This window comes from Rhineura floridana, chromosome 8 (assembly GCF_030035675.1).
Source record: "Rhineura floridana isolate rRhiFlo1 chromosome 8, rRhiFlo1.hap2, whole genome shotgun sequence".
NCBI lineage: Eukaryota > Metazoa > Chordata > Lepidosauria > Squamata > Rhineuridae > Rhineura > Rhineura floridana.
The window spans coordinates 11,825,083-11,849,122 of record NC_084487.1 but is presented as its reverse complement, the minus strand read 5'-3'; the positions used below and the strand labels follow the sequence as shown (position 1 = coordinate 11,849,122).

Here is a 24,040-nt window from a genome sequence, read left to right as displayed (position 1 = left end):
AGGACTTCCACACCCTTAATTTTTGAGAGGGGCAGTAGCTCAGTGGTAGAGCATCTGCCTTGAATGCAGAAGGTCCTAGGTTCAATCCCTGCTGTCTCCAGATAGGGCTGGGAAAGAACACGGCCTGAAACCCTGGAGAGCTGTTGCCAGTCAGTGTTGACAATACTGAACTAGATGGATCAATTGTCTGACTTGGTGTAAGGCAGCTATGTTCCTATGTTCCTCCTCTAGCTTAGCATGCTCTAAACCAGAGGTGGCTTGCCTGTGGCCCTTTAGATGTTGCTGGATAACAGCTCCAATAATCTCTGACCATTGGCCATACTGGTTGTTGGAATGTATGAGGTTCAACTCCAACTTGTGGGTTGAGGCTGCATGGGGTTAAAAAGGGTAGCTAGAGAGGAGACCTCTTGGTTGCTAGGCTATACCTATCCCTTTGATCTCCTGCTGTCTCTCCCTTCCTGCTAGACTGATATGCAAAGGATGTTGATCCCAGTTCCTTCCCGCCTTCCCAGTTTCGTCTTCTTTCTTTCTCAAGAGGGGAGCAGACATCTTACCTTTCTCTCTCCTCTCAACCAGCATGAGGGCGAGTACTGGGACCAGTGCCGGCTGCTCCAACGTAGCTAGTTAGCTAGATATAGGACTCTTTCCTATCAAACATGTACTTCCAGAATAAAGTAGTTCTTTCTTATTTTAAAGCTTAAAGCCTCCGTCTGACTAATTTGCAGGGAAGGTAGAATCTTAGCAAAGATTCAAACACACACATAAGCTCACTCAAAACTCTCTGTTCCGCTACGCAACTCTGCAGGGTCCTACAGGACATTGGGCCCAGCCCCCTATACTGGCTGGAACTGATGGAAGATGAAGTCAAGCAACATCTGGAGCACCACAGGTTCCCCACCCTATTGTTGGACTAGGACCTGAGAGGCCAGGGTTCGAATCCCCACTCAGCCATGAAGCTTACTGCATGCTCTTGGGCCAGTCACTGCCTCTCAGCCTAATCTATCTGACAGGGTTGTTGTGGGGATTAAATGAGGAATGGGAGGACCTTGTATGCCACCTTAAGATATCACACACAAGAATAATTCTTGCTCCTACTCATGTGCTCAGAATGAGTCATAAACCATCCAAATCAGGGGTAAATGGTCCTCCTCTGTTCCTTCAGAGTTTGTCTCGGGGCAAAGACCTGCAGGGTTTAATCTGAGAGATGCTTCTTCAGCACTCAGTCCTGGAACATGTAAAGTAATGACTACAAAAAGAATGCACATGCAGAATCCACTTCCCTATGTATTGTTCCAGACATAAGACACTTTGACAAATACTCTGTGGGCGTAATTGAAGCATAGACTGATTTAATAGATATCAGCTCTCACACACATCCCAAGGATGGGCGAAACATTCGATTCAGTTTGCATGTAATTCGCTGAATTTATTAAATTAACACTTTTTCAAAGAATAAGAGAACTGAAACACAGCCATTCTTTGACATTTGCATTTATCCGAATTTTGTGATGCATTTCTCCAGCCAAGCTCTGTTTACAAAAACGCATGTATTAGGGGAAAGTGTGCACAAAATGAATATATTGGTGAAAATAACACACAAAATGCAGTATATTAAGATAAACGGCTGGCAAAAATGTGTACATCAGTCAAAACTGCGTCCAAAAATATATATTTATTAGGAGAAATTCTCACTAAAATGCTGAAGAATTTTCATGAGGATTTAATAAATAAATAAATCACAAATTGCTGCCTAAATGTGGAGAACTGAATTTAAGATTGGAAAAATGAGAAGCAGAGAGAACTGACATTGACAGATCATTCCTTCCCTACCCCCACACCTGAACCTTGGGAATGAGGCTAATGAACTCCACCCAAATTCTCTCACCAAGCTACAGTTCCTAGAATTCTTTGGAGGAAGCCCATAGAATTACATTAGTATTTAAATGATACATGGCTTGGTTTTTTAATACAGGTAGGTCCTGCACTTATGAGGCTATGCCGCTTATCTTATCCCATGGACATAGATAAAGTAGTGTAGCCTTCTCCAATGAGGTGCCCTTCAGACGTCTTGGACTGCCAGCTCCCATCAGCCCCAGCCAGCCTGACCAATGGTGAGGAACAAGGGAAGTCCCATCCAAAATATCTGGAGGCATTATGCGGGGACAAGCTGAACTAGAGTGTGTCCAGCTGGGGGTGACCCAAAATGGTGAGGGGTCTGGAAATGGTTGAGAGAGTAGAGTATGCTCAACCTGGAGAAGAGAAGGTTAAGGGGAGACATTAGAGCTGTCTTCAAATATCTGAAGGGATGCCATGCAGAAGATGGCACAAACTTGTTCTCTGTTGTTGATCTCAGCTAAACGTTAAGGGGCAAGAACCGATCAACACAGAAGCAGACTGCCTTGGGAGCTGACAGGGTCTCTTTCACTAGAGGTATTTAAGCAGAGAATGGATGGCCCTCCTGTCAGCAGTGATGTAGTTGAAAGCTTCCTGTGTTGAGCAGGGCACAGACCTGTGCTAGATAAGGTACAAGATCCCTTCCAACTTGAAAATTATATGGTGGATTTCATAAACTTACTTTGGTACCATGCTCACCTCCATTGGGATGGATTCCCTCAATGTACTTCTTTGCAGCATCTGTCTGAGATCTGGAGGCTTGCACTAAGCTGTCTCTCCAACACCGGACGTTGTGGTTGAAGTCAAGGACAGAAAATTGGTCATCGGAGCGGAGATCCCCCAGTATGGTCTTCATGGCTTCAACAGTCTGTAAAATGGACAGTTGTGGTTAGAACTATGGCAATCGCTCCCCTGTCTTCATAAATACCCCTCCCCCTAGGCTTATGTGCAATATTTAGCACATAGCACATACTCTAAGGGGCCACATGGAAGATAAGGAGACAAGGGCTTTATCCAGCTGTTGATACCAAAACCTGAGATTCCCCACAGAACATCAACAAAAATGTAAGGTCACCAAAATCGTTTCCTTCCAGAAGTGAAAGTAAAGACCAGGCGTTGTATTCAATGCTAATCCTATTCAGAGAGGGCCTATTGAAGTTAATAGGCATGACTATATTAGATCCATTAATTTCAATGGGTCTACTCAGAGGAGGACTTAGTTAGATACAATTCCATGTTCTTTTTTGCGCTACTGTGGCAAAAATAATGCAGGGGTACCACCTTTTTCACTGCAGGGGTACCACCTTTTTTAAGGCTCATGGGCACATTTGGGTTTTTGAACAAGTGATGTGGGTGCCAACCCCTCTGTTTACTTCTCTACCCCAGACCATCAGCCCCCCCCATCCCACCCAAAGAGACAGAAAAAGAGAAAATGCATACATACACCCTTTGCTCTTTCAGGGGATCATGATGAAAGAGATCCGCTGGAGTTCATCTAAGCCTTGGAAAGCATATAGAGCTGAAAAAGGGAGTGGGATAGAGGGCCACTCTTCCAACTTCTTGCTTCAGCTTTAAGTACTTGTCAAGGTAGAAGAGGGTAACCCCCTCACCACTACATTACCAAAGGGATGGGGGGCTCAAAGGCTTCATGGGCAGATGGGGAAGACCTCAAGGGCCCCATTGCACCCAGAGCTTGGAAAAGTTACTTTTTTGAACTACAACTCCCATCAGCCCAATCCAGTGGCCATGCTGGCTGGGACTGATGGGAGTTGTAGTTCAAAAAAAGTAACTTTTCCAAGCTCTGACTGCACCCATGAGCACCCTGTTGGTGACCCCTGCTATCACTGCAAGCTTGGAGAGAGACCATAGCACAGACACAGAGCAGTTTGTGACGCACTGCAACAAGTCACTTATGATTCTGAAATGTGGGCATTTTGTAATGTTACCGCAAATGTAACGTACTCATATCCGGTCTACCTTAAGTGGAACATAGGCATACATGGTTCTCCCCCATTTTATTCTCACAACGACCCCATGAGGTAGCTTAGCCTGAGAGAGAATGACTGACCCAACGTTGCCCAGTGAGCTTCCGGGCAGAGTGGGGATTTGAACCTAATCTAACACTCTCATGACCGGCTCTAGGGACATAGGAAGCTGCCTTTTTCTGAGTCAGACCCATTGACCCCTCTAGCTCAGTAATGTCTCCACCAACCAGTAGCAGCTGTCCAGGGTTTTTGACAGGAGTCTCTCCTAGTCCTACCTAGAGATACCATTGGGGATTGAACCTGGGACCTTCTGCACACAAACAGGTACTCCACCTCTGAGCTATGGCCCTTCCCCAAAGATGTTTGCCCTGAGTCAGACCATTGGTTCATCTTAGTACTGTCTGACCAAATCAAGTCATTTTTTTAAAAAAAGGAGCTGTATTTGACAATGATTCCAGTATGTTTTAAAATTTATGGTAGAGGGTCCATAGCTCAACGGCAGAGCATCTGCCTTGCATGCAGAAGGTCCTAGGTTGAACGCCCAGCATCTCCAGGTAGGGCTGGGAGAGCCTCCTGTCTGAAACCCCAGAGAGCCACTGCCAGTCAGTGTAGACAATACTGAGTTTCATGGATCATTGTTCTGATTTAGTATAAGGCGCCTCCCAATGTCCTATGCAGGGCCGGCGCCAGAGGGCAGCGAGATTGGGCCCTGGCCAAGGGCCCCTGCAGCCCATAAGGACCCCTGAAGGTGCTCTCCTTAGGATGGGAGGGTAGTGCTACTGTTCTGTGATCTGCGACATTGTTGACTCCTGCCTGCCGCAGATTGCAGAGAGGGAGCTCCCAGGCACCCCCCTATACAGACTGCATGGGCTTCAATAAGCTCACATGCACCCCCACCTACTTCTCCCACTGCTGAATGCTGTGTGCACAGGCCTGCCATCAACCAAGATGGCGGTGGTGGCTTTTCTAAGCGGCTAACACCCCTGCCACCATCTTTGTTGATGGCAGGCATGCACATGCGGGCACACAGCATTTATGTGAGGCAACAGGAGAGGTAGGCAGGGCAGACACCACGGGCCCGGGGCAGGCTGGTTCCCAAGGGCCCAGTCATGCCTGGTGCCAACCCTGTTCCCACTCCTGATTTTTTTAAAAAATACCACACCATATCCAAAAGAGGGTAACTTTCCATAATGGACATCAGGTTGCTACAGCTACTTACCTGCTTCATTTTCAATCCCCACATTGAACCGCTGACATCAATAACAAAGAGGATGTTTTTTGGCAGAGGATCCAGATTTTCAGGAGCAAAGTAATGGATAAAATACCCATTGAAGATCTGCAAAATAAAAATGGACATTTCATTTCCTGGAAAAGAACGTTATGAGGCTTGTGGGGCTTTTGGGTGGGTGGGAGTTCTGAAATGGTATGAAGCGCTGCAACCAGCCAGATTTGGCCTTCACAGGTCACGAAGCCGAAATCATAAGCAGCAGAAAGTGTTCCATTGGGGATAAGGAAAAACCAACCCAAGGAGCTGAAAAAGTCAGCGCTGAGTGCTATTCAGCTGCCCCGCCCACTACAATCCCTCTATTTTGGGTCTGGTCTAAACATTATACTTATCATGCAGTCTTTCTCCTACTCATGTTATCCATTTAATTTTTATTTATTTATTTTAAAAATTATATCTATATATATCAAAATATCTATCTAGGATAGATATAGATAGATAGATAGATAGATAGATAGATAGATAGATAGATAGATAGATAGATAGATAGATAGATAGATAGATAGATAGATAGATAGATAGATAGATAGATAGAAGGTGAGTTTAGGTAGGAAGGTAGATAGGTAGACAGACAAACCTTTGATTGTAATTGTTTAATTTTTTTAATATTGAATTTTAGACTGCTATAACCTGCCCTGGGACCTGTTGGTAAAGGGCAGGCAATAATAATAATAATAATAATAATAATAATAATAATAAAACATTACTTTTTGCTGTCCGATTCTCACCCAAACTGTGGGTCCCGAGGAGGATTACAAAAAGTAAAAAAATACAACACATACATAAACCATACAGAAATTTAAAAACACAAAAACATACAAAGAACCATACATAAACAAATCCATAAAATCCTTTAAAAAGTTGATATGAAGGGGTAAAAATGTAACCAAATGCTTGGATAAAAACATTATTAGTATTTGTATAATAATAACAACAGCAGCAGCAGCAACAACAACAATAATAATCGATGGCAAGATTCACAACAGCAAGAAATAAAAGTTCATCATGTGCTCTTTGCATGGAATGTTCTCCTCTTTCCACCTCAGTGATCCATCGGATGAGATCTGAGTCAGCTTTGAGTGCTTTGCTCAGGTTGTGAGTGTTGCTGTTATGTTCACCTGGGAAACTGCTTGAGAGCATGCTAGGAATGGGAGAGGGATTCGATTCAGTTCGCATGGAAAGGCGAATCTACTTAAGCTGCACTTTCAGAAACCATATGGGAAGTGAAGCAAAAGCATCCTTCAAAATTCACACTTGCCTGAATTTGGCAGTGCGGTTTTCCAGCCAAATAATATGTACAAAAATGAGTATGCTTGTGCAAATTGTGCATAGCAATACATATGCGGTTTTTTTCCATCTGGAACAGTTTTCCATGTTTTACAACTATAATGTTCTGTTTTTATAATTGTATGTTTAATTGTTGCAACCCTCCTGGGGATCACATGATGAAGGGCGGGTAAGGAATCTTATAAACAAACAAATTGGTGGAAATAACATTAACATGCATTATATTAAGGGAAATTGTTTTGTAGAAATGTGCCGATTAGGCAAAACTGCATCCCGTAAAGTGCATGTTAGTAATTTGTACTAAAATGCTGAGGACTTTAAAAAAATCCCAGACTAATATGGAAATGTGGAGACCTGATTTTAAGACTGGAAAAATGAGAAAGTGAGAGAAAGCAAATGGATAGACTTGCCTATCCCTACAGCATCTGCCCACCCTAGCCATTTGTTTGAGGGCCAGAGAGTCCCGTTGGTGGGGGACTATCTAGCCTACAATGTTTCTATGCTTGTTCCTTAGAGTACTTCCCATTTGCCTTCCCCTTTGTATAGCAAATGTACCTCTAGTTCGCCAGCTTTGCTATCTCTGTTGACGTCATATGTGACCACAAAATTGCCATCGACTGCTGTAGAGGAACAGGTGGGGCACTTCCGTTGCTGTACCACTGTCGGTTTGAAGGATACATGAGCCTTGAAAGAAGAACAGGATGGTGCAAGTGAGGCATTTTCACAAGCAATGGTATGTACTTTTACCACAACTGCAATGTGAATGCAAAAACTGTGTTCGGCGGGCAATTTAAAAATGTCGGCTTTCTGCATTAACAGCATTTGCAAGTGTCACAGACTTATTCATTTATTTAATCTTACAAAATTGTTTTCAGACTGTTCTTCCAGGATGGTTTGATGCAACGCCATTCACGCAAATGAGCAATGACATGAATGGGTTTTTATAAAGTTAACATCAGGCCTCAGACGGCTGATCCAGACTTGGACTTTGGTGGGAGTTAGAGGGGCTTTATCCCTTCCCTCCAGCTCCAGTCCCAGTCTGGATTAGGCCTTTTACATCAATGGCCTCTTTCCTTCCACTGCAAAATTGCCATGTGGAGGACAAAGAGTTAAAGCCTTGCTATGTCCCCACCAAGGTCCATGCCTGCTATTTACATTTAAAAAAAATAAGTTATGCCATTGATAATTAATTATGTGAAAGGCATCACATGCAGGCTGTCCTTTAAAGGGTTGCTTGGCTTCAATTGTGAAAACACCCTAGCAGTCAGCGTCAATGCTCCATAATACTTTAAATAACTTGTAACAGAACTTCCTTCCCCCTGATAGTCCAAAGGGTCCATTTAGTCCAGCATCCTGTTCTCACAGTGGCCAACCAGATGCCCATGGGAAGCCTGTGAGCAGGACCTGAGTGCAACAGCACTCTCCCCACTTGTGATTCCCATCAACTGGTATTCCGTGGCATCTAACATCCAGTACTGGAGATAGTATGTAGCCATCCTGGTTAGTAGCCAACAATGCCCTCATTATTTTATTTATTTATTTATTTATTACATTTGTACCCCACCTTTCTTTCACCATGGAACCCAAGGCAGCATACACGTTCCCAGGCGGTCTCCCATCCAGGCACTGACCAAACCCAAACCTGCTTAGCTTCAGCAAGGTGGTGGCCTCATGTGCCATGAATGTGTCTAACCCCCTTTTAAAGCCATCTAAGCTGGTGGCTATCATAGAATCATAAAATAGTAGAGTTGGAAGGGGCCTACAAGGCCATCGAGTCCAACCTCCTGCTCAATGCACAAATCCAAATTACACCACTACATCCTATGTCAGTGCATGAAAAAGTGCTTTCTTTTTTCTGCCTTGAATCTTTCAGGTTTCTAGTATTCCTGAGTCTGCTCACCCTGTTATAGATCCTAGACTTAACGGTCTTGTGAAGGCTTTCCTCTTTAGATGGCAGTATGTAATACTTCACTTCCTTCAAAATGTGGTGAGCCACTCATTTCCATTGGGGGCCCCTCCTGCTTATTCTCCTGAGTGGTGCCATGGACTTCTGTCCCCCAAATCCTGCCCCAACAACACCACTATTCCCATCGGACTGATGGCCTTGCTCATTGTTACCTTTTTCTCTCCTTTGGAGATGGTTGCAATGTTTTCAAACTGGTCTCCGAGCGAATTGGGAACGTGAATGAAATGAATCCCCTGGGGTTCAATGATGCGAATGTCCACCTATGGGCAGGATAATGCAGAGGAGATGACAATCACTTTACAGAAGTAACGGTGCCACAGAGACATCACTACGCGAACGATCTCTGTGACTCAACTTTCCAAAGAATGCTAGAAGGGATCTCAGTTATTTGGGGAGAAGCGATAGCACAGTGGTAGAGTGCATGCTCTGTACTGAGGTGGCCCCAGGTTTCATGCTGGAATCGCCAATTATCTGAATCAGCGTGAGGCAGCTTCACGGCTTTTATGTGAGGATGATGAACAAAGGCAAAGAGTGTTGGGTATGACTCAAGGGAGAGTGTTGTTTCCATATGGTAGCCCAGGGACGGGGAACCTGTGGCTCTCCAGACCTGGATGGACTCCAATTCCTGTTAGTTCCAGACATCGTGGCCAATGGGCAGAGATTACAGGAGCTGTAGTCCAGCAACATCTGGAGGGCCACAGGTTCTCACCTCGCTGTATGTGCATCCACACACACATACAGTCATACACAGAGGTTGTCTGCTACGGAAAAATCACTGGATGTCAAATGTTGGTGCTGAATATCAGGTATTTCCTGAATATTTGCACATCTTGCTCTGGTTTGTAGCCAGCGTTTGTTGAAGTTAGTCAGGGGTATCTAGCTCACTGGCAGAGCTTGCGTTTTGCACAAAGAAGGTCCCAGTTTTAAACCCCAGCCTCTCCAATTAAAAGAGTCCAGTTAAAAGACTCTTTGGCAATAGAACTGTGACAGACCTCTGCCTGAGACTCTGGGAAGCTGCTGCACATCAGTGGACAGTACTAAGCTCAATGGACTATCGGTTTGACTAAATATAAGGCAGCATTCTATGGTCATCATTCCCTTCTATTAGTGAGTTCAAGCGGTTGAGTGTGGATCAGTTTCAAAGTGAAATGGAGCCACCCAGAAATAAGGTAGTGGCTTCTACATACCCAGGGGATGCCCTAGGTACGTGGAAGGACATACATTTGTGAATGAAAATAAAATGGCATTTAAAATAAAACCTGTCTGATAGGAACCTGTGAGCTCATACTATGTCAATGGCCAATGAGAGACTAGCAGAGAGAAGAGGACAAGCGTGATAACCCACAAAAATCAGGCAGGCTGCGTGAGTCTATTAATCAAGTCTGTGGCTGAGAGCAGCTTGAGGTATGGAATGTCAACACCTCCGTTGAAAACAATCTCCCCCCCCCAAGGAAACTGGAGGTAATTAATCTACTCCAGAGGCAGTTACAGAGCCGCCCCTAGGCACCAGGAAGCGGGGCAGTTGCCCCAGGCCCCGCACTTTGGGGAGCCCCGAGCTTGGCGATCTGCATATAAAAGCAGCAGACATGCCCTTCTCACGGCCGCAGTAGCGAGCTGAGGGGAGCGTAGAAACGAATCAGGAGGCAGAGGTGCAGCGGCGGTCTCCAGATGGCCGTGGTAGCGAGCCGGAAAGGAGAAAACCTCGCAGCGAGAAACGCGAAGCGAGTCTACAACAAAGGCTGCAAAAAAGGGAGCCGCAGCCGAAAAATACAAAGCTGCCGCCGCCACCAATGAAGGCTGCAAAAAAAGGAGCTGCAGCCGCAAGCTCCTAGCAGCCGAAATACAAAGCCTCCACTGCTGCCTGGAGGAAAGAATAGAGAGAGAGAGAAAGAATGCGGGGGGGGGCAACTATGTTTTTGCCCCGGGCCCCGCACATGCTAAGGGAGGGCCTGAGCAGTTAACCTACTCAAGACCCTGACAGCTTACAGCAGGTATCCTGGAGAGCAGGGATTAGAGTTGTGGGAGGAGTGCTTCTCCCATCTGCAGAACTGCATGTCCAACAACACATCACCACCACCACAACCATAGAGCTATAAAATACTCAAGTTTTTAAGTGTTTAAGTAACAGGCAGGCACTCTCTAGCACTGTATTCAAAACAGCAGGGAAAGGCCTTTTGGAGGGAGCCACTTTGGAAGTTAATCTTCCCTTGAGAGACCTAAACAGCATGAACAAGACTCCTGTTCCAGGCTATCTGGAACCCTGAACAGGAGCACTTCCTAAGTCACATTCACACCATATATTTAAAGCACTCTACTACCATTTTTTGGAGAGCCAGTGTGGTGTAGTTGTTAAGGTGTTGGACTACGACCTGGGAGACCAGGGTTTGAATCCCCACACAGCCATGACGCTCACTGGGTGACTTTGGGCCAGTCACTGCCTCTCAGCCTTAGAGGAAGGCTTGGTAAACCACCTCTGAATACCGCTTACCATGAAAACCCTAGTCACAGGGTCGCCATAAGTTGGAATTGACTTGAAGGCAGTTCATTTCCATTTTTTTTATTACCATTTTAAGAGTCATGGCTTCTCTAAAAGAGTCCTGGGAACTGTCGTTTGTTAAGGGTCTCATAACAACACTCAGCACTCTGAACAAATGACAGTTCCCAAGATTCTTGGGGGGAGGGAATCCATGACTCTTAAAGTGATAAGAGTGCTTTAATTGTATGAGGTGGATGTGACCTTAGACTCTACAGTCAGCTGGTTGTCAGGGCTTGCAAAGCTCAATGCCCTGGGTTATGCAAGCCATGACAATCAGCCGACATCACATGGGCATGGCTTGGCTAAAACAGCCGAATGGGGAACCTAAATAGACACAGAGGTCAGAGGTTTCCTGTTGCCATCTGAGCAGATGGGGATACACATTAAGTTTCAGGTCACACTTGCATACCTAAGTGAATGCGTAGGTGAGTGATTCTGGAGATTGCATGGTGTGTTTTTTTGTAATATTTATGAAATGTTTATGATATATAGTAACAGTAGCAGATGGTGTGGCGGGGCGGGGATGCTCACCTGACCTTCTGGCAGGTGAGTCTCTGCTCCTTACTGGGAGGGGGAGAGAAGAGTTGATGGGGAGAGTGGTATGGTGCAAATATACTGCCAGGAGTGCTGGATTGGCTTGATCAATGCATTTGCACTGTGCCAACCTCGCTGGTACCTCACCGCTCCTCCTCCCAGTAGGAGGGGGAGAGAAGAGGTGATGGGGAAAGTGGTATGGTGCAAATATACTGCCAGGAGTGCTGGATTGGCTTGCTCAATGCATTTGCACTGTGCCAACCCAGCTGGTACCTCACCTGTTGGGAGGGCAGACAAGCATTTCCGTCCCACCATGCCCTCCTTTACCGTAGTGTAATTATGTTGCATTTTGGTGTGTATATTTTAATGTTTTGTATATGATTTATATTTGTGGTTCATTAGCTGCGCACACTCTAGGGATAGGTGAGATTTGATACAGTTCACACTTCAAGCCAAATCTATTATATTAGCACTTGCCAAAACGGTATGAGAAACAAAAGACAGCCATTCTTTGAAATTTGCACTTATTCGAATTTTGCAGTGCAGTTCACCAACTGAACAATGTTAGCAAAGATGCATATGTTAGGGGAAAGTGTGCATAAAAATGAATATATGCATGAAAATAACATACAATAATGCATTATTTGACAAGGAATTGCTTGCAAAAATATATACATTAGTCAAAATTGCCTACAAAACTGTTTATTAATAGAAAATGGCATTAAAATGCTGGACAATTGTCATGAGTATTTTTTTAAAAACCCAATGCAAATTGTTGCAGAAATGTGGAGAACCGAATTTAAGATTGGCAAAATGAGAAACTGAGGGAACCAAAACTGACAGATCTTCCCATCCCTAGTTCACTCCATACATTTAAAGTGCATCCCTGCCACAAAAACAGTGGGATTTGTATTGTATTTCTTTCACGGATTCCTTTTTGTTGGATGTGTACACTGCTTGGATATTTCTGTTGAAATGTGAAATGGTATATAAATTAAGGGAATTAAATAAATCTTGACAGCAGGGCTCCAAACCCACAATTTCAGCCACATATTTTTCTTTACCTCCAAGTGTTTGGCCAGCCTGCCGGGCTGCACAGGGATAATAAGCTCATAAGTTGATAATCTCCTCCGAATCGGCTCTTGGTAATGGATTTCAAACTGGACTTTGGTTCCTCCTGGCACATTGAGTTCCGCTTTGAAGTTCTCCATGTCAAGGGCATTGCTCCTGAATTCAGTGATCAATACACACAAAAGAGACCCGCCTTAACATGCCACAAAAATGCCAGCTGTAAATTGGGGTGAGGAAAAATCCCAAATAGCTCTTAACATGTTCCATTCATCAAAAAGCTTTATTCTCAAATTAAACAAAATAGTTAACACATCTTGATCTTTTCTGTGATTTTGGTACGTTACATCAGACTTGAAAAAGCAACCAAGCATCTCTAGATCATCGTGATAGGTGTTCTTGAACCTTGAGTCCCCACAGATGTTGGCCAACTACAAGTCCCATCATCCCCAGCTGGTTTAGCCAATGGTCAAGGATAATGGGAGCTGTAGTCCTATAACATCTGGGGATCCAGATCACAAGTCATCACATGCCAGAAAATCTTTAAAAAATAGGTGAATCCAGGACATGAGGAGTGACCCTTCTTTGTGGCTTTGAAGGACTGTTTCACCATAACAAGAGCCTCTAGTAAGTCAACATGTTGTGATTCCACCATATTAAAAATAATCCTACGTGAACTGGCCATCAATTAGTTGATTCTTTGACATCTCCCTGGCTTAGGAATATAAGAACTGCCTAACTGCATGAGACCAAGGTTCTATATTCCCCAGAATTCTGTTTCCAGTGGTGGTCAACCAATTGTCCCTACGAAGTTCCCAAACAATGCACGATTTCTGGTCATCCTTTCAACAAGGAGGTTACATCCCTAAATATTACTCCCTCTCACAGTGAACCCAAGAGGTGAGTGGCGACAGAAATAAAGCTACTGAGAAACAAAGGGATATTGGTATTTGCAGGGCAGCCCTGAGAGTTGAAGGAGCACCAAACATGTTTTAAAAACTCTAAGCGGGCACCACTCACCAAAAACAGCCTTACAAGGTCTGAGCATGCTCAGTAGCCATGGAATGTTGAGTGTCAGTTGGAAAGGGGTCATGTAAAGGAGTAGCCTAGAAAAGGACTTGGCTGGCTGGCTGGCTGACAGCCTGAATAGGAGCATAGCTGTTAGGAAGTGAGGATAAACTGCAATTTTGTTACAGGCCCATGTCATATAGTCATTGATACGACCGTCCTCACTGTTTTGTCCAGTACTGCTACTTATTTTTTTAAGCATCTTTGCTGGTGGTCACTATGACATTCTATGGTAAAAAAAATTCTATATTGATCAGCCACGGATTTTTACTATAGGTCGATTCTTCTTGGAGAGCTAACTGTTTCCATCACAGCTCATTGGCACGTAAAGCTGCTACTCAAACTTATCTCCCTCCCTTTACCATTGGTCCTCAGGTTTTGAAGACTGAGGGAATCCAGGAAAGGCTAAGCAAGAGGCACATGAACTGAATGCATCCCCCTCAGACTCTAATTACAAATTTGCTATCCGTTTCTTGTCCCATTCATCCTTGTAAGAATTTATTTTTTGATTCATTACTACGTTCACGTCCCACCTGTCCCCCAAGGAGCTCAAGGTGGAGTACATGATACTCCGCCTCCTCATTTTATTCTCACAACAACCCTGTGAGGTAGGGTAGGCTGTGAGACAGTGACTGCTCCAAGGTCACCCAATGCGCTTCATGGTTGAGTGGGGATTTGAACCCTGGTCTCCCAGCTCCTAGTCCAGTACTCTAACCACTATGCCATGCTGGCTCCTATTGTGATGGCGAGATGAAGAATAGCTAGGTATACACAGAGAGAGGGAGGGGAGGGAAGGGAAGGAGAGCCGGGTTCATACCTCAATATTCCTGCAGCTTTGCCTCTAGCTCTGGCTTGTGCATATTGGCTTCTGGCTGCAGATTTTTCTTTAACCGAACTCGTGAATGTGATCCCGTTGACATTCCTGAGGGGCAGAAACCCAGTAAGAAAGAAGGAGTAACAAAGAAGGTTCAGAGGAGCGTGACAAGGATAATCAGGGGACTGGAAGCAAAGCCCTATGAGGAGAGACTGAAAGAACTGGGCATGTTTAGCCTGGAGAAGAGAAGACTGAGGGGAGATATGATAGCACTCTTCAAGTACATGAAAGGTTGTCACATAGAGGAGGGTTGGGATCTCTTCTCGATCGTCCCAGAGTGCAGGACACGGAATAATGGGCTCAAGTTGTAAGCAGCCAGATTTCAACTGGACATCAGGATAAACTTCCTAACTGTTAGAGCGGTACAACAATGGAACCAATGACCTAGGGAGGTAGTGGGCTTTCCAACACTGGAGGCTTCAGGAGGCAGCTGGACAGCCACCTGTTGGGTATGCTGTAAGCTGGATTCCTGCACTGAGCATAGGGCTGGACTTGATGGCCTTATAGGCCCCTTCCAACTCTATATTCTGATTCTATGATTCTAATCAGCAGCTATAAAGCACAGTGAAACAAGAGAAGGAACGTCTTTCTCTTCCTTTTTAGAAAAAAATATTGCTAACAATAATAACATTGCATGAAAAAAATGCATCTATGCACCCCTCGACATGCCTAAAAATAAGGTAAGAGTGGCAAAAAAACCCTGTACCCCACTTTGATAATTTTCAAACACAATTTCTTTTCTCATTGATGGATGGAGGATAGACATGGGGGAAATGCAGGGTTTTTGTTTTTATTTTTTCACACAGCTCTAGAAGAAATACCTCTAAACATCAATTGCGGTCTGAAAGAAGAATAGTAAGGGCTCCCCGTTCACTCCCCAGGCGGTGGACTAATGTGCCATCAAAAGGTTCACACAGCTAGTTTCATGTTCCCAAGATGGCTTTGAGCTTGTATTTTGCATAAATGTATTTATTTTTATTTATTTATTACAGTTATATCCTGCCCCTCCTTCCAAAAGGAGCCCAGGGCAGCAAACAAAAACACTAACAGCACTTTAAAAAAAAAGTCTTTTTAAAACATATTAAAATCTTCCTGTAGAAATCTGGGAACTATAGTTTGTGAAGGGTGCTAAGAGCTGTTAGGACACACCAAATCCCATCACAGAGCTACAATTCCCAGAGTGCCCTGGGGAGAGGGATAGATTGTTAAACCACTGTGGGAATTGTAGCTCTGGCCTCCTATCAGCTCTCAGTACCCTTCACAAACTAGAGTTCTCAGATTTCTACGGGGAAGCTATGACTGTAAAGTGCTATAAAAGTGCTTTAAATGTACAGTGCAGATGAGTTTGTTCTTCTGCCTGAGCCATGATTTTATGCCTGGTTCTAATAAAAAAGCTTGAAGTCTGCCCGCCCCTGCTTCAGGCACTCACCTGGGCATATGCCAAGAGGCTGAACCAGGTCTGCTCTTACTTACATGGTAAAGTTGTGAATGAAGGCCCCTTTGGGGATCTGGACATCAAAGACCAGGTTCTGTGAATGCCCAGCTTTGTTCTCCACTTTGCTCTGCACCATCGTGTTGGCCAAGCGAGATGTGATGGTGGATTGGATCTTGTAGCTATGGAGGAGTATGCTGTCATCGCCTCCCACCTGAAGGAGTCAAGATATTTTGGAAGGATCCAGACAACGGGTGAAATTCCAAATATGAACATTCCAGAAATTTCCCAGAGAAATACTTTATTATTCTCACTGTTAAGCAATTAGATCCTTTTTTTTAATCCAACAGGGTGTGAGGTGCTATAGAGATCAAAGATGCTGCGTGGTTCCTGCTCAGAGGACATTCAGTGGTTGTTAGATGAGCCAGACAGAAGTGGGTGGGAGGCGTCAGGGATGGACAAGACGGCATAGATGAGAGGCAGATGGTAGCAGAGACACAGGTGAAATGAAGCTAGGAGCATGGATGGCTCTGTTGATGATCCCTTTTGGAGTGATTTCCAAATGATCCACTCGTTTGGAAAACCATTCCTGAACCACTCCAGCCTAGACATAATCAAATAATCAACAGAGCTGGGAAGCTCGGAGGATGGCAACAAGGGAGAGGGCCTTCTCAGTGGTGGCCCCCAAATTATGGAATGATCTTCCTGATGAGGTGCACCTGGTGCCAACACTGTTATCTTTCCGGCGCCAGGTCAAGACTTTCCTCTTCTCCCAGGCATTTTAGCATGTGTTTTTAAATTGTTTTTTTATTTTTAATTGTGTTTTAAATTGTTTTTAAAAGATGTGTTTTAAATTTGTATATTTGTTTTTAATGTTTTTAGTTACTGTAAACTGCCAAGAGAGCAGTAGTTGCCACCACATGGCCATGCTTGGGGGGTTCGTGAGGCGGTGGGGAATACTTGGGGTTCTTGTTCCTGGAGTTAGGTGGTGGGGTTGGCACACAAAGCATGCAGGGGTAGAGACCCTAGTAAAAACAAGTTAACCTAAGATTTTTCAAGATCAGCAGTTTTTAAAATATACACTATAAGATAAAATTACATAATAAATTGCATATTAAAATAAAATAACACTTCAAACATATATTACTTGCAGGCTAATACTCAAAGCATGCACTGTCTTGCATTATTTTATTTTATGTGAAAAATACCAGCGGCCTGTGATGTGATTTCCCCTAGCCCAGGCCCTTTTGTCAATTTCATTGCCAGCATTCTGTGACAATATTGTGCAATGGAATGCGACTGTTGTCAAACCCCAGCAGCTGATTATCCTGGAACTTAGACAGGGGAAAAAATAACTCTAAGCAAACAGTGGGATTGATCTTCTGCTAATGGTTAACTGGGGCGGGATGGGTGATGAATTACCTTACAAAAGAGAAAGAGGAAAAATCAATGTGAAAGCTCACCGATTCTCCCGAGTCGTCGTTGTTGGAGGTGCTTCTCTATGGAAAAAAAGTTGAATGAAATGAGAACCAGGACTTAGTCTTCATACCTCAGGGCTGTACCCTATAGTCTGAGTATCTTGGATTAAAGACAGTGGGACGGATGTGAATATATAGAGCTATCTTATACTAAGTCATACCATTGGTCCACCTAGACCAGTATTGGTTACACGGACTGGCAGAAGCTCAGAGTCTCAGGCCACATCTGCACCATACATTTAAAGCACTATTATACCACGTTAAACAGTCATGGATTCCCCCAAATAATTCTGGGAACTGTAGTTTGTTATGGATGCTGAGAGTTGTTAGGAGACTACAGAGCTGCAATTCTCAGAGGTCCCTGGGAAGAGGGATTGAATTAGAACCACTCTGGAAATTGTAGCTCCTGCCATCAAGTTTTGGATGCTTCTGAGGATTTTCCCATGAGTTATTACATATGGACTAGAAACCTGTTTTGTTCCTGTAAAAAATGGAGTTGTTATTTGTTGTTTTTCAGCTGCTGGACCCTGTGCCAGATATGACCCTACTTGCGAGCCATCTGCACATGTGGGATGTGATGGTGCCAGATCCCACGGGCATGACCTGAAGGCTCTTGCCTCCATAGCTATTCTGAAACTAAGCAGATTTGGATTTAGTTATTGTCTGGGTAGGGAATGGTGAGGGCTATTTGCTGCCTTGAGTACCATGAAAGCTGGGTGGAATATAAATGTTAATTAATCAACCATGGAGCTACTCACAGTTCCAAGAACAGATCGCCTTCCAGTGCTTAAGTACTGGCTAAGATCAGTTATTTGCTTTGCAGTGTGGCAATTCTGTGTTCTGTTTCTCCCTCATTACACTTCTTTTCCTTCTGCAATTTGCAAAATGAACAAACAAGGAAGCTGCTGTACCTGGTATCTGCCGTTTCGCCGAGTGGACCGCGAAAAGAATCCATCAATCTCCAAGTCAACCAGCTCATCCAGATCCTAAAAGGAGAGCCAAGATTAGGGACGCAGGGCCAGAATGTTTGAGTCAAGAGACAACATCATCAGTGAACTTGTCACACAGAAGCTAATGAAGATGGTCAAGCTAATAAAGACAGTGAGCAATCCAAGGTGACTAGACTACAACACTTTGCGCCTGATGAACAATTAATGAGCGTGTGTTACTCCTGTTATGGTCCAGTCTGCAAAATATTATGTCTGTCCACACTATCAAGAATTAGAGTGTGATCCTGGGATGCTGCATGTCCATCTGCCCTTACATCACACACTTGCAAAGATTTGGAGGATGGCAGTGGGAAAACGGGGAAAGGGGGCTTATTTTATTTTTATTTTTATTGTGCATTCATGATGGTTTGTGCTCATGACAGTATCTGCGTGGCTATATATGACCTCACTTTCAACACTGTGCCTGAAAAAATTTCAGGATGAACACACTGCTTCATTTCCAGTCAGTGCGTGTCCTGTAACTTTCCTCTGAAATCCTGTAACTTTTTGTACCACAAATGATCCGGTTTATTTTTTGCCCCTCCAGTCAGCAATAATGCAATAATACTGCATTGCAGAACAAGTAACAAAGGAGAATGATGTGTGGACAGCCCAGTATAAACCTACCACTAATGCGCTGTTATTGCATCAGTGACATGTTACAGAATATACCTGCAAGAAAACCTCACCAGTTTAGAAGGGCCTAGAGGGGCCTTTCCAGGAGCGACCCCCTGCTTGTGGAATACTTTCTCAATGCGGATTGTCTGGCTTTGCAATCTTTTCAGCACCAAGCAAAGACCCTTTGTTTTCTCCCTGGCCTTGTAATAGCTTTCAGCAATTTAAACAGTCTTAACATCTTTTTTTCCAGCCAGTGTTTTATTATGGTATACAGCGGTTTTTTAATTCAATGGGGATTTGTGCTTCCATGTGTCCCTATGCTTGCAGAGGGGATTCTGTAGTTAATAGTTGGCTTGTGCAGTTTAGTCACAATGTTTTATTCTTGGGCTTCATGCACATTATATATTTAAAGCCCATAACTTCCCCCAAAGAATCCTGGGAATTGTAGTCTATCCTTCACAGAGCTACAGTTCTCATCACCCTTAATAAACTACAGTTCCCAGAATTCTTTGGGGGATATCATATGCTTCAAATGTATGGTCTGTGTGAAGCCTTGACCGGAGTTGTGTTGTATGTTCAGCTGTTTTAAATAAGTTGCTTTACAGTGTTGTTTTTTGTGTAGGAGACTCATAGAATCATAGAATTGTAGAGTTGGAAGAGGCCTGTAAGGCCATCAAGTCCAAGACTCATATATGTAATTAATAAAAATAATATTAAGCAAAGTCCTCCCAGATGTTCACTTGAGAGAGGGAGCAGAGCAATGCAGAAAAGTCAGCAGGAGCTTTAATAGAAGGGAAACTGAGGATAGGTATCATTCTCAGAAATAGTTGGGATGTCATGGAGAGATATTAGTTTGGAGCAAGCAATTTAACTGGCACATTGAGAGCATAAGAATGTAAGCATAAGAGTCCTTCTACATCAAGCCAGTGGCCCATTGGTCCAGCATCCTGTTCTCACAGTGGCCAGCCATATGCCTCACTGGGAAGTCCACAAGCAGGACTTGAGCGCAACAGCACTCTCCCTACTTGTGATTCCCAGCAACTGATATTCAAAGGCATACTGGCTCCCACAGTGGAGGGAGAACATAACCTTCATGGCTAGTAGCCACTGATTGCCTTATCCTCCACATGACTTCCTAGAGAAGAAAATACAGAAGAAGAATAGAAATTGGAGGTCTCCAGCATAGCGGGAGAAGTGGAGTTTTGTAACATTTGAAGGAAGCTGATCACAGGGGCAGGGGCATTGTTACTTCCCTTGCTAGCTAGCTCTGTGCCGCTGAGTGAGGCAATGCTGATGGTATTCCCGATCTCTATGTATGGATGTGAGACTTGGACAGTGAAAAAAGCGGGTAAGAGAAAAATCAACTCATTTAAAATGTGGTGTTGGAGGAGAGCTTTGCAGATACCATGGACTGCAAAAAAGACAAATAATTGGGTGTTAGAACAAATTACTCAAATGCAAAGGTGTATCACTGAACACTAAAGTCAGGATCATTCAGACCATGGTATTCCCCATCTCTATGTATGGATGTGAAAGTTGGACAGTGAAAAAATTGGATAAGAGAAAAATCAGCTCATTCGAAATGTGGTGGAGGAGAGCTTTGCGGATACCATGGACTGCAAAAAAGACAAATAATTTGGTGTCAGCACAAATTAAACCAGAACTATCACTACAAGCTAGAATGATGAAACTGAGGTTATCATATTTTGGACACATCATGAGAAGACATGAATCATTAGAAAAGACAATAATGCTGGGGAAAACAGAAGGGAGTAGAAAAAGAGGAAGGCCAAACAAGAGATGGATTGATTCCATAAAGGAAGCCACAGACCTGAACTTACAAGATCTGAACAGGGTGGTTCATGAAAGATGCTATTGGAGGCCTCTGATTCATAGTGTCGCCATAAGTCGTAGTCAACTTAAAGGCACATAACAACAATTGTTTATATTTAAATTAACTTATTATTGAAATTTCAATGCAGCTGCCTTTTTTGAGACACTGAAAGGCGTCTGAGATAAAGGAACCATGTTAAAATTAACTTAATTAGTGAGCCAGTGGGGTGTTGCGTTTCAAGCAGGGGTCGTCAACATGGTGCCCTCCAGGTGTTGTTGCACTACAACTTTCATCAGCCCGAGCCGGCATGGCCAATCGTCAGGGGTGATGGGAGTTGTAGCCCAGCAACATCTGGAGAGCATTCTGTTGGCTTCCGCTGAGTTAGTGTTGGACAGAGATTGGGGAGGCCTAAGTTCAAATCTGCACACAGCTAGGAAGCTCGTGGGGTGATCTTGGATCAGTCATCATCTTCTCTCAGCCTAAACTATCTCACAGGGCTGTTGTGAAGAGAAAAAAGTGAGGGGCATCTTGCAAATTGCTCTGAGACCCTTGCATATTTATTTACGCTGGGAGGAAGGGCGGGATATAAATCAAATAATAAATAAATAAATAAAAACTGTTTGTTTGTTTGTTTATTGAACTTATATCCTGCCCTTCCTCCCAGAAGGAGCCCAGGGTGGCAAACAAAAACACTAAAAACACTTTAAAATATCTTAAAAACAAAATACTTTAAACCCTATTAAAACAAAACATATTTAAAAACATATTAAAACACAACATCTCAAAAACATCTTGAAAAACATCTTGAAAAGCAATTCCAGCACAGATGCAGACTGGGATAAAGCCATTGTTCTGTCTTTAAGAATGTGCTTTTTTTATTATTTCAGTACCTCAGCAGAACCAAAACAATTGTGGTGGAATGCCTAGACTGTCAGATCTGGACTGGAGCAATCCAGGTTCAAATCCTTGCCTCAAACCAAGACGCTCAGTGGGCCAGTTACTTTTCTCAGCCAAGCCTACCTCCAACGGTGTTATGAAGATAAAAGGCTCTTTAGAAATGATAAATTTGTTTGCTGCCCTCAGAACTTTGGAATAAAAGTATGATAAATAAGTAGTAATAAATAATCAAGTGTGTCTCAACCCCACCAAATTATTTCCCCCAAAAAACATTTACCATTTTCCCCAAAGCATTTAGCCTTGTGAAGAGAAGATTGAGGGGAGATATGATAGCACTCTTCAAATACTTTAAAGGTTGTCACATAGAGGAGGGCCAGGATCTCTTCTCAATCTTCCCAGAGTGCAGGACATGGAATAACAGGCTCAAGTTACAGGAAGCCAGATTTCAGGTGAACATCAGGAAAAACGTCCTAACTGTTAGAGCGGTACGAAAATGGAACCAATGACCTAGGAAGGTGGTGGGCTCTCTAATACTGGAGGTATTCAAGAGGCAGCTGGACAGCCACCTGTCGGGTATGCTTTAACTTGGATTCCTGCATTGAGCAGGGGGTTAGACTTGATGGCCTTATAGGACCCCTCCTACTCTACTCTTCTATGATTCAACAAATTGGCCTCCTATAATTAAAGCTTTAGGCTGAAATCCTATGCACACTTATCTGGAAAGAAACCCTACTGAACTCAATCAGCTTGCTTCTGAATAGATATTATTGTTTTTGTTGTTAGCATTAGCACTCTTATCCTACTCTTTAGCCAAAAACATGATCCCAGAGTGATTACTAATATAATTGAGTAAACTCTCCCTGCCCTCAGGCTCAGAATCTAAGAGACATGACACAAAAGGAAAAGAGATTGGAAGGAGGAAAAACACAAGCTCAGGTATCAACTCCCATGTGTTCAGGCACATGTATTGGATGGTTTTGTTAGTTGATTAACTCACTGTTTAAACTGGTTGAAGCTTAGTTGAAACAATTATGCTAATTAAGACAGCAATCCTATGCCCACTTATCTCAAAATAAGCCCCACTGAACTCAGTGGGACTTACTTCTTAGTAGACCTCTAATAGATGTGTGCTGTGAAGTTTGCAGACAAGTACAGAGGGGAAAACAAATTCTTAATCTAGTTGACTTTTAGGTCAGCTCTCTATAGTTTTAGAAGGCGGGGGCCCTTGATGGAAATGGATGCTTACCTCTGTGATTAAATCAAGGCCCCATGTTTCCGAAGCAAAGAGCAGCACCAGGAAGCAAGTGAGAGGTTTCATTTTGTCCCCTTCCCGAGAGTGGTGAGCATGTAGGCCAGATGACGGATCCCTCTGCTCTGCTGAACCAAGTTCAAGGGGGAAGAGAAAACAGCCACAGAAGGCTCTCTATAGTATTTTGAAGGCTCTTTAGAAATGCTAACTTTGGTCGGACCTGGGCAAATATTTGTCCGGCACTGCAAGTGGGGGCATGGGGTTAGGGGTTGTGCAAACAGCGGCTTCGCCATGCTGGCATCCTCTGATAATGGCTCGGCTTTGGATAGGCTCTGCTCTGTTTTGCCTTGTAGTTTTGCCCTATGCCTTTGGACTGAGTCACATGCTGAGGAGGCCATGGGGGGCATCAGCATGGCCGGGGGCGGAGGGGACGGGGGAGTTAGAAGGAGGGAAACATTCTACAAATGGAACAACACAGACCAGGTACGACCAAGCTGGTAACATCAATCAAATGGTCTTCTCATTAGTAGATACCAGTGGGGGACCTGCAACAAAATGTGGCAGCATGGAGGGCTGCCCCTGCAGGATTTCAATCAGTCCATTCCATTTTCCTCCTCCCAGTTGGACAGCATTCCACGGCAACTGAGCATGCTCAGTCCTCCTTGGGCTGTTTCTGGGTTCCCCCACACAAGGTTCCTATAACTGGACATTTCCTCCCATTGAGAATCGCAGGCAGGGGAGAAGGGCAGCTGCAATCCAGACTGCGGTGAGGGGCAATGTATGTTCCCTGATGCCATGGTACTGATCTGGCTCAGCCCTCCCCACCAGCTAATTAAAAGAAGACCAGCTGCAGGAGGGTAAGTGGCGCATTGGGATGGAAAGATCGGTCAGTTTCGGTTCTCTCAGTTTCTCATTTTTCCATTGTTAAATTCAGTTCTCCACATTTCTGCAGCAATCTGCAATTTTTTTTAAAAAAAAATCCTCATGAAAATTCTCCACCATTTTAGTGCGAATTTCTCCACATAAACACATTTTTGTAGGCAGTTT

General features: G+C 43.9%; 1 protein-coding gene and 1 non-coding gene across 3 annotated transcripts in view; one reads left to right on the top strand and one right to left on the bottom strand.

Moving 5' to 3' along the window:
• Positions 1–23,193, bottom strand: part of ITIH2 (inter-alpha-trypsin inhibitor heavy chain 2) — a 49,690-nt gene extending 26,497 nt beyond the window's left edge. The window contains exons 1-10 of one of the 2 annotated variants that reach the window (XM_061638298.1): positions 22,991–23,193; positions 18,318–18,392; positions 17,392–17,427; positions 15,970–16,142; positions 14,440–14,544; positions 12,551–12,713; positions 8,569–8,676; positions 7,006–7,134; positions 5,098–5,214; positions 2,593–2,761 (exon numbers count right to left, since the gene is read on the bottom strand). In XM_061638298.1, coding sequence (XP_061494282.1) covers positions 2,593–2,761; positions 5,098–5,214; positions 7,006–7,134; positions 8,569–8,676; positions 12,551–12,713; positions 14,440–14,544; positions 15,970–16,142; positions 17,392–17,427; positions 18,318–18,392; positions 22,991–23,062 — 1,147 coding nt within the window. In that variant the 5' untranslated portion in view covers positions 23,063–23,193. The remainder of the gene's footprint in view (positions 1–2,592; positions 2,762–5,097; positions 5,215–7,005; positions 7,135–8,568; positions 8,677–12,550; positions 12,714–14,439; positions 14,545–15,969; positions 16,143–17,391; positions 17,428–18,317; positions 18,393–22,990) is intronic. The other variant, XM_061638297.1, reaches the window with a different exon arrangement.
• Positions 28–100, top strand: TRNAS-UGA (transfer RNA serine (anticodon UGA)). Its single transcript has one exon. It is a non-coding gene; the product is annotated as a tRNA-Ser (tRNA).
• Positions 23,194–24,040: the final 847 nt, after the last annotated feature.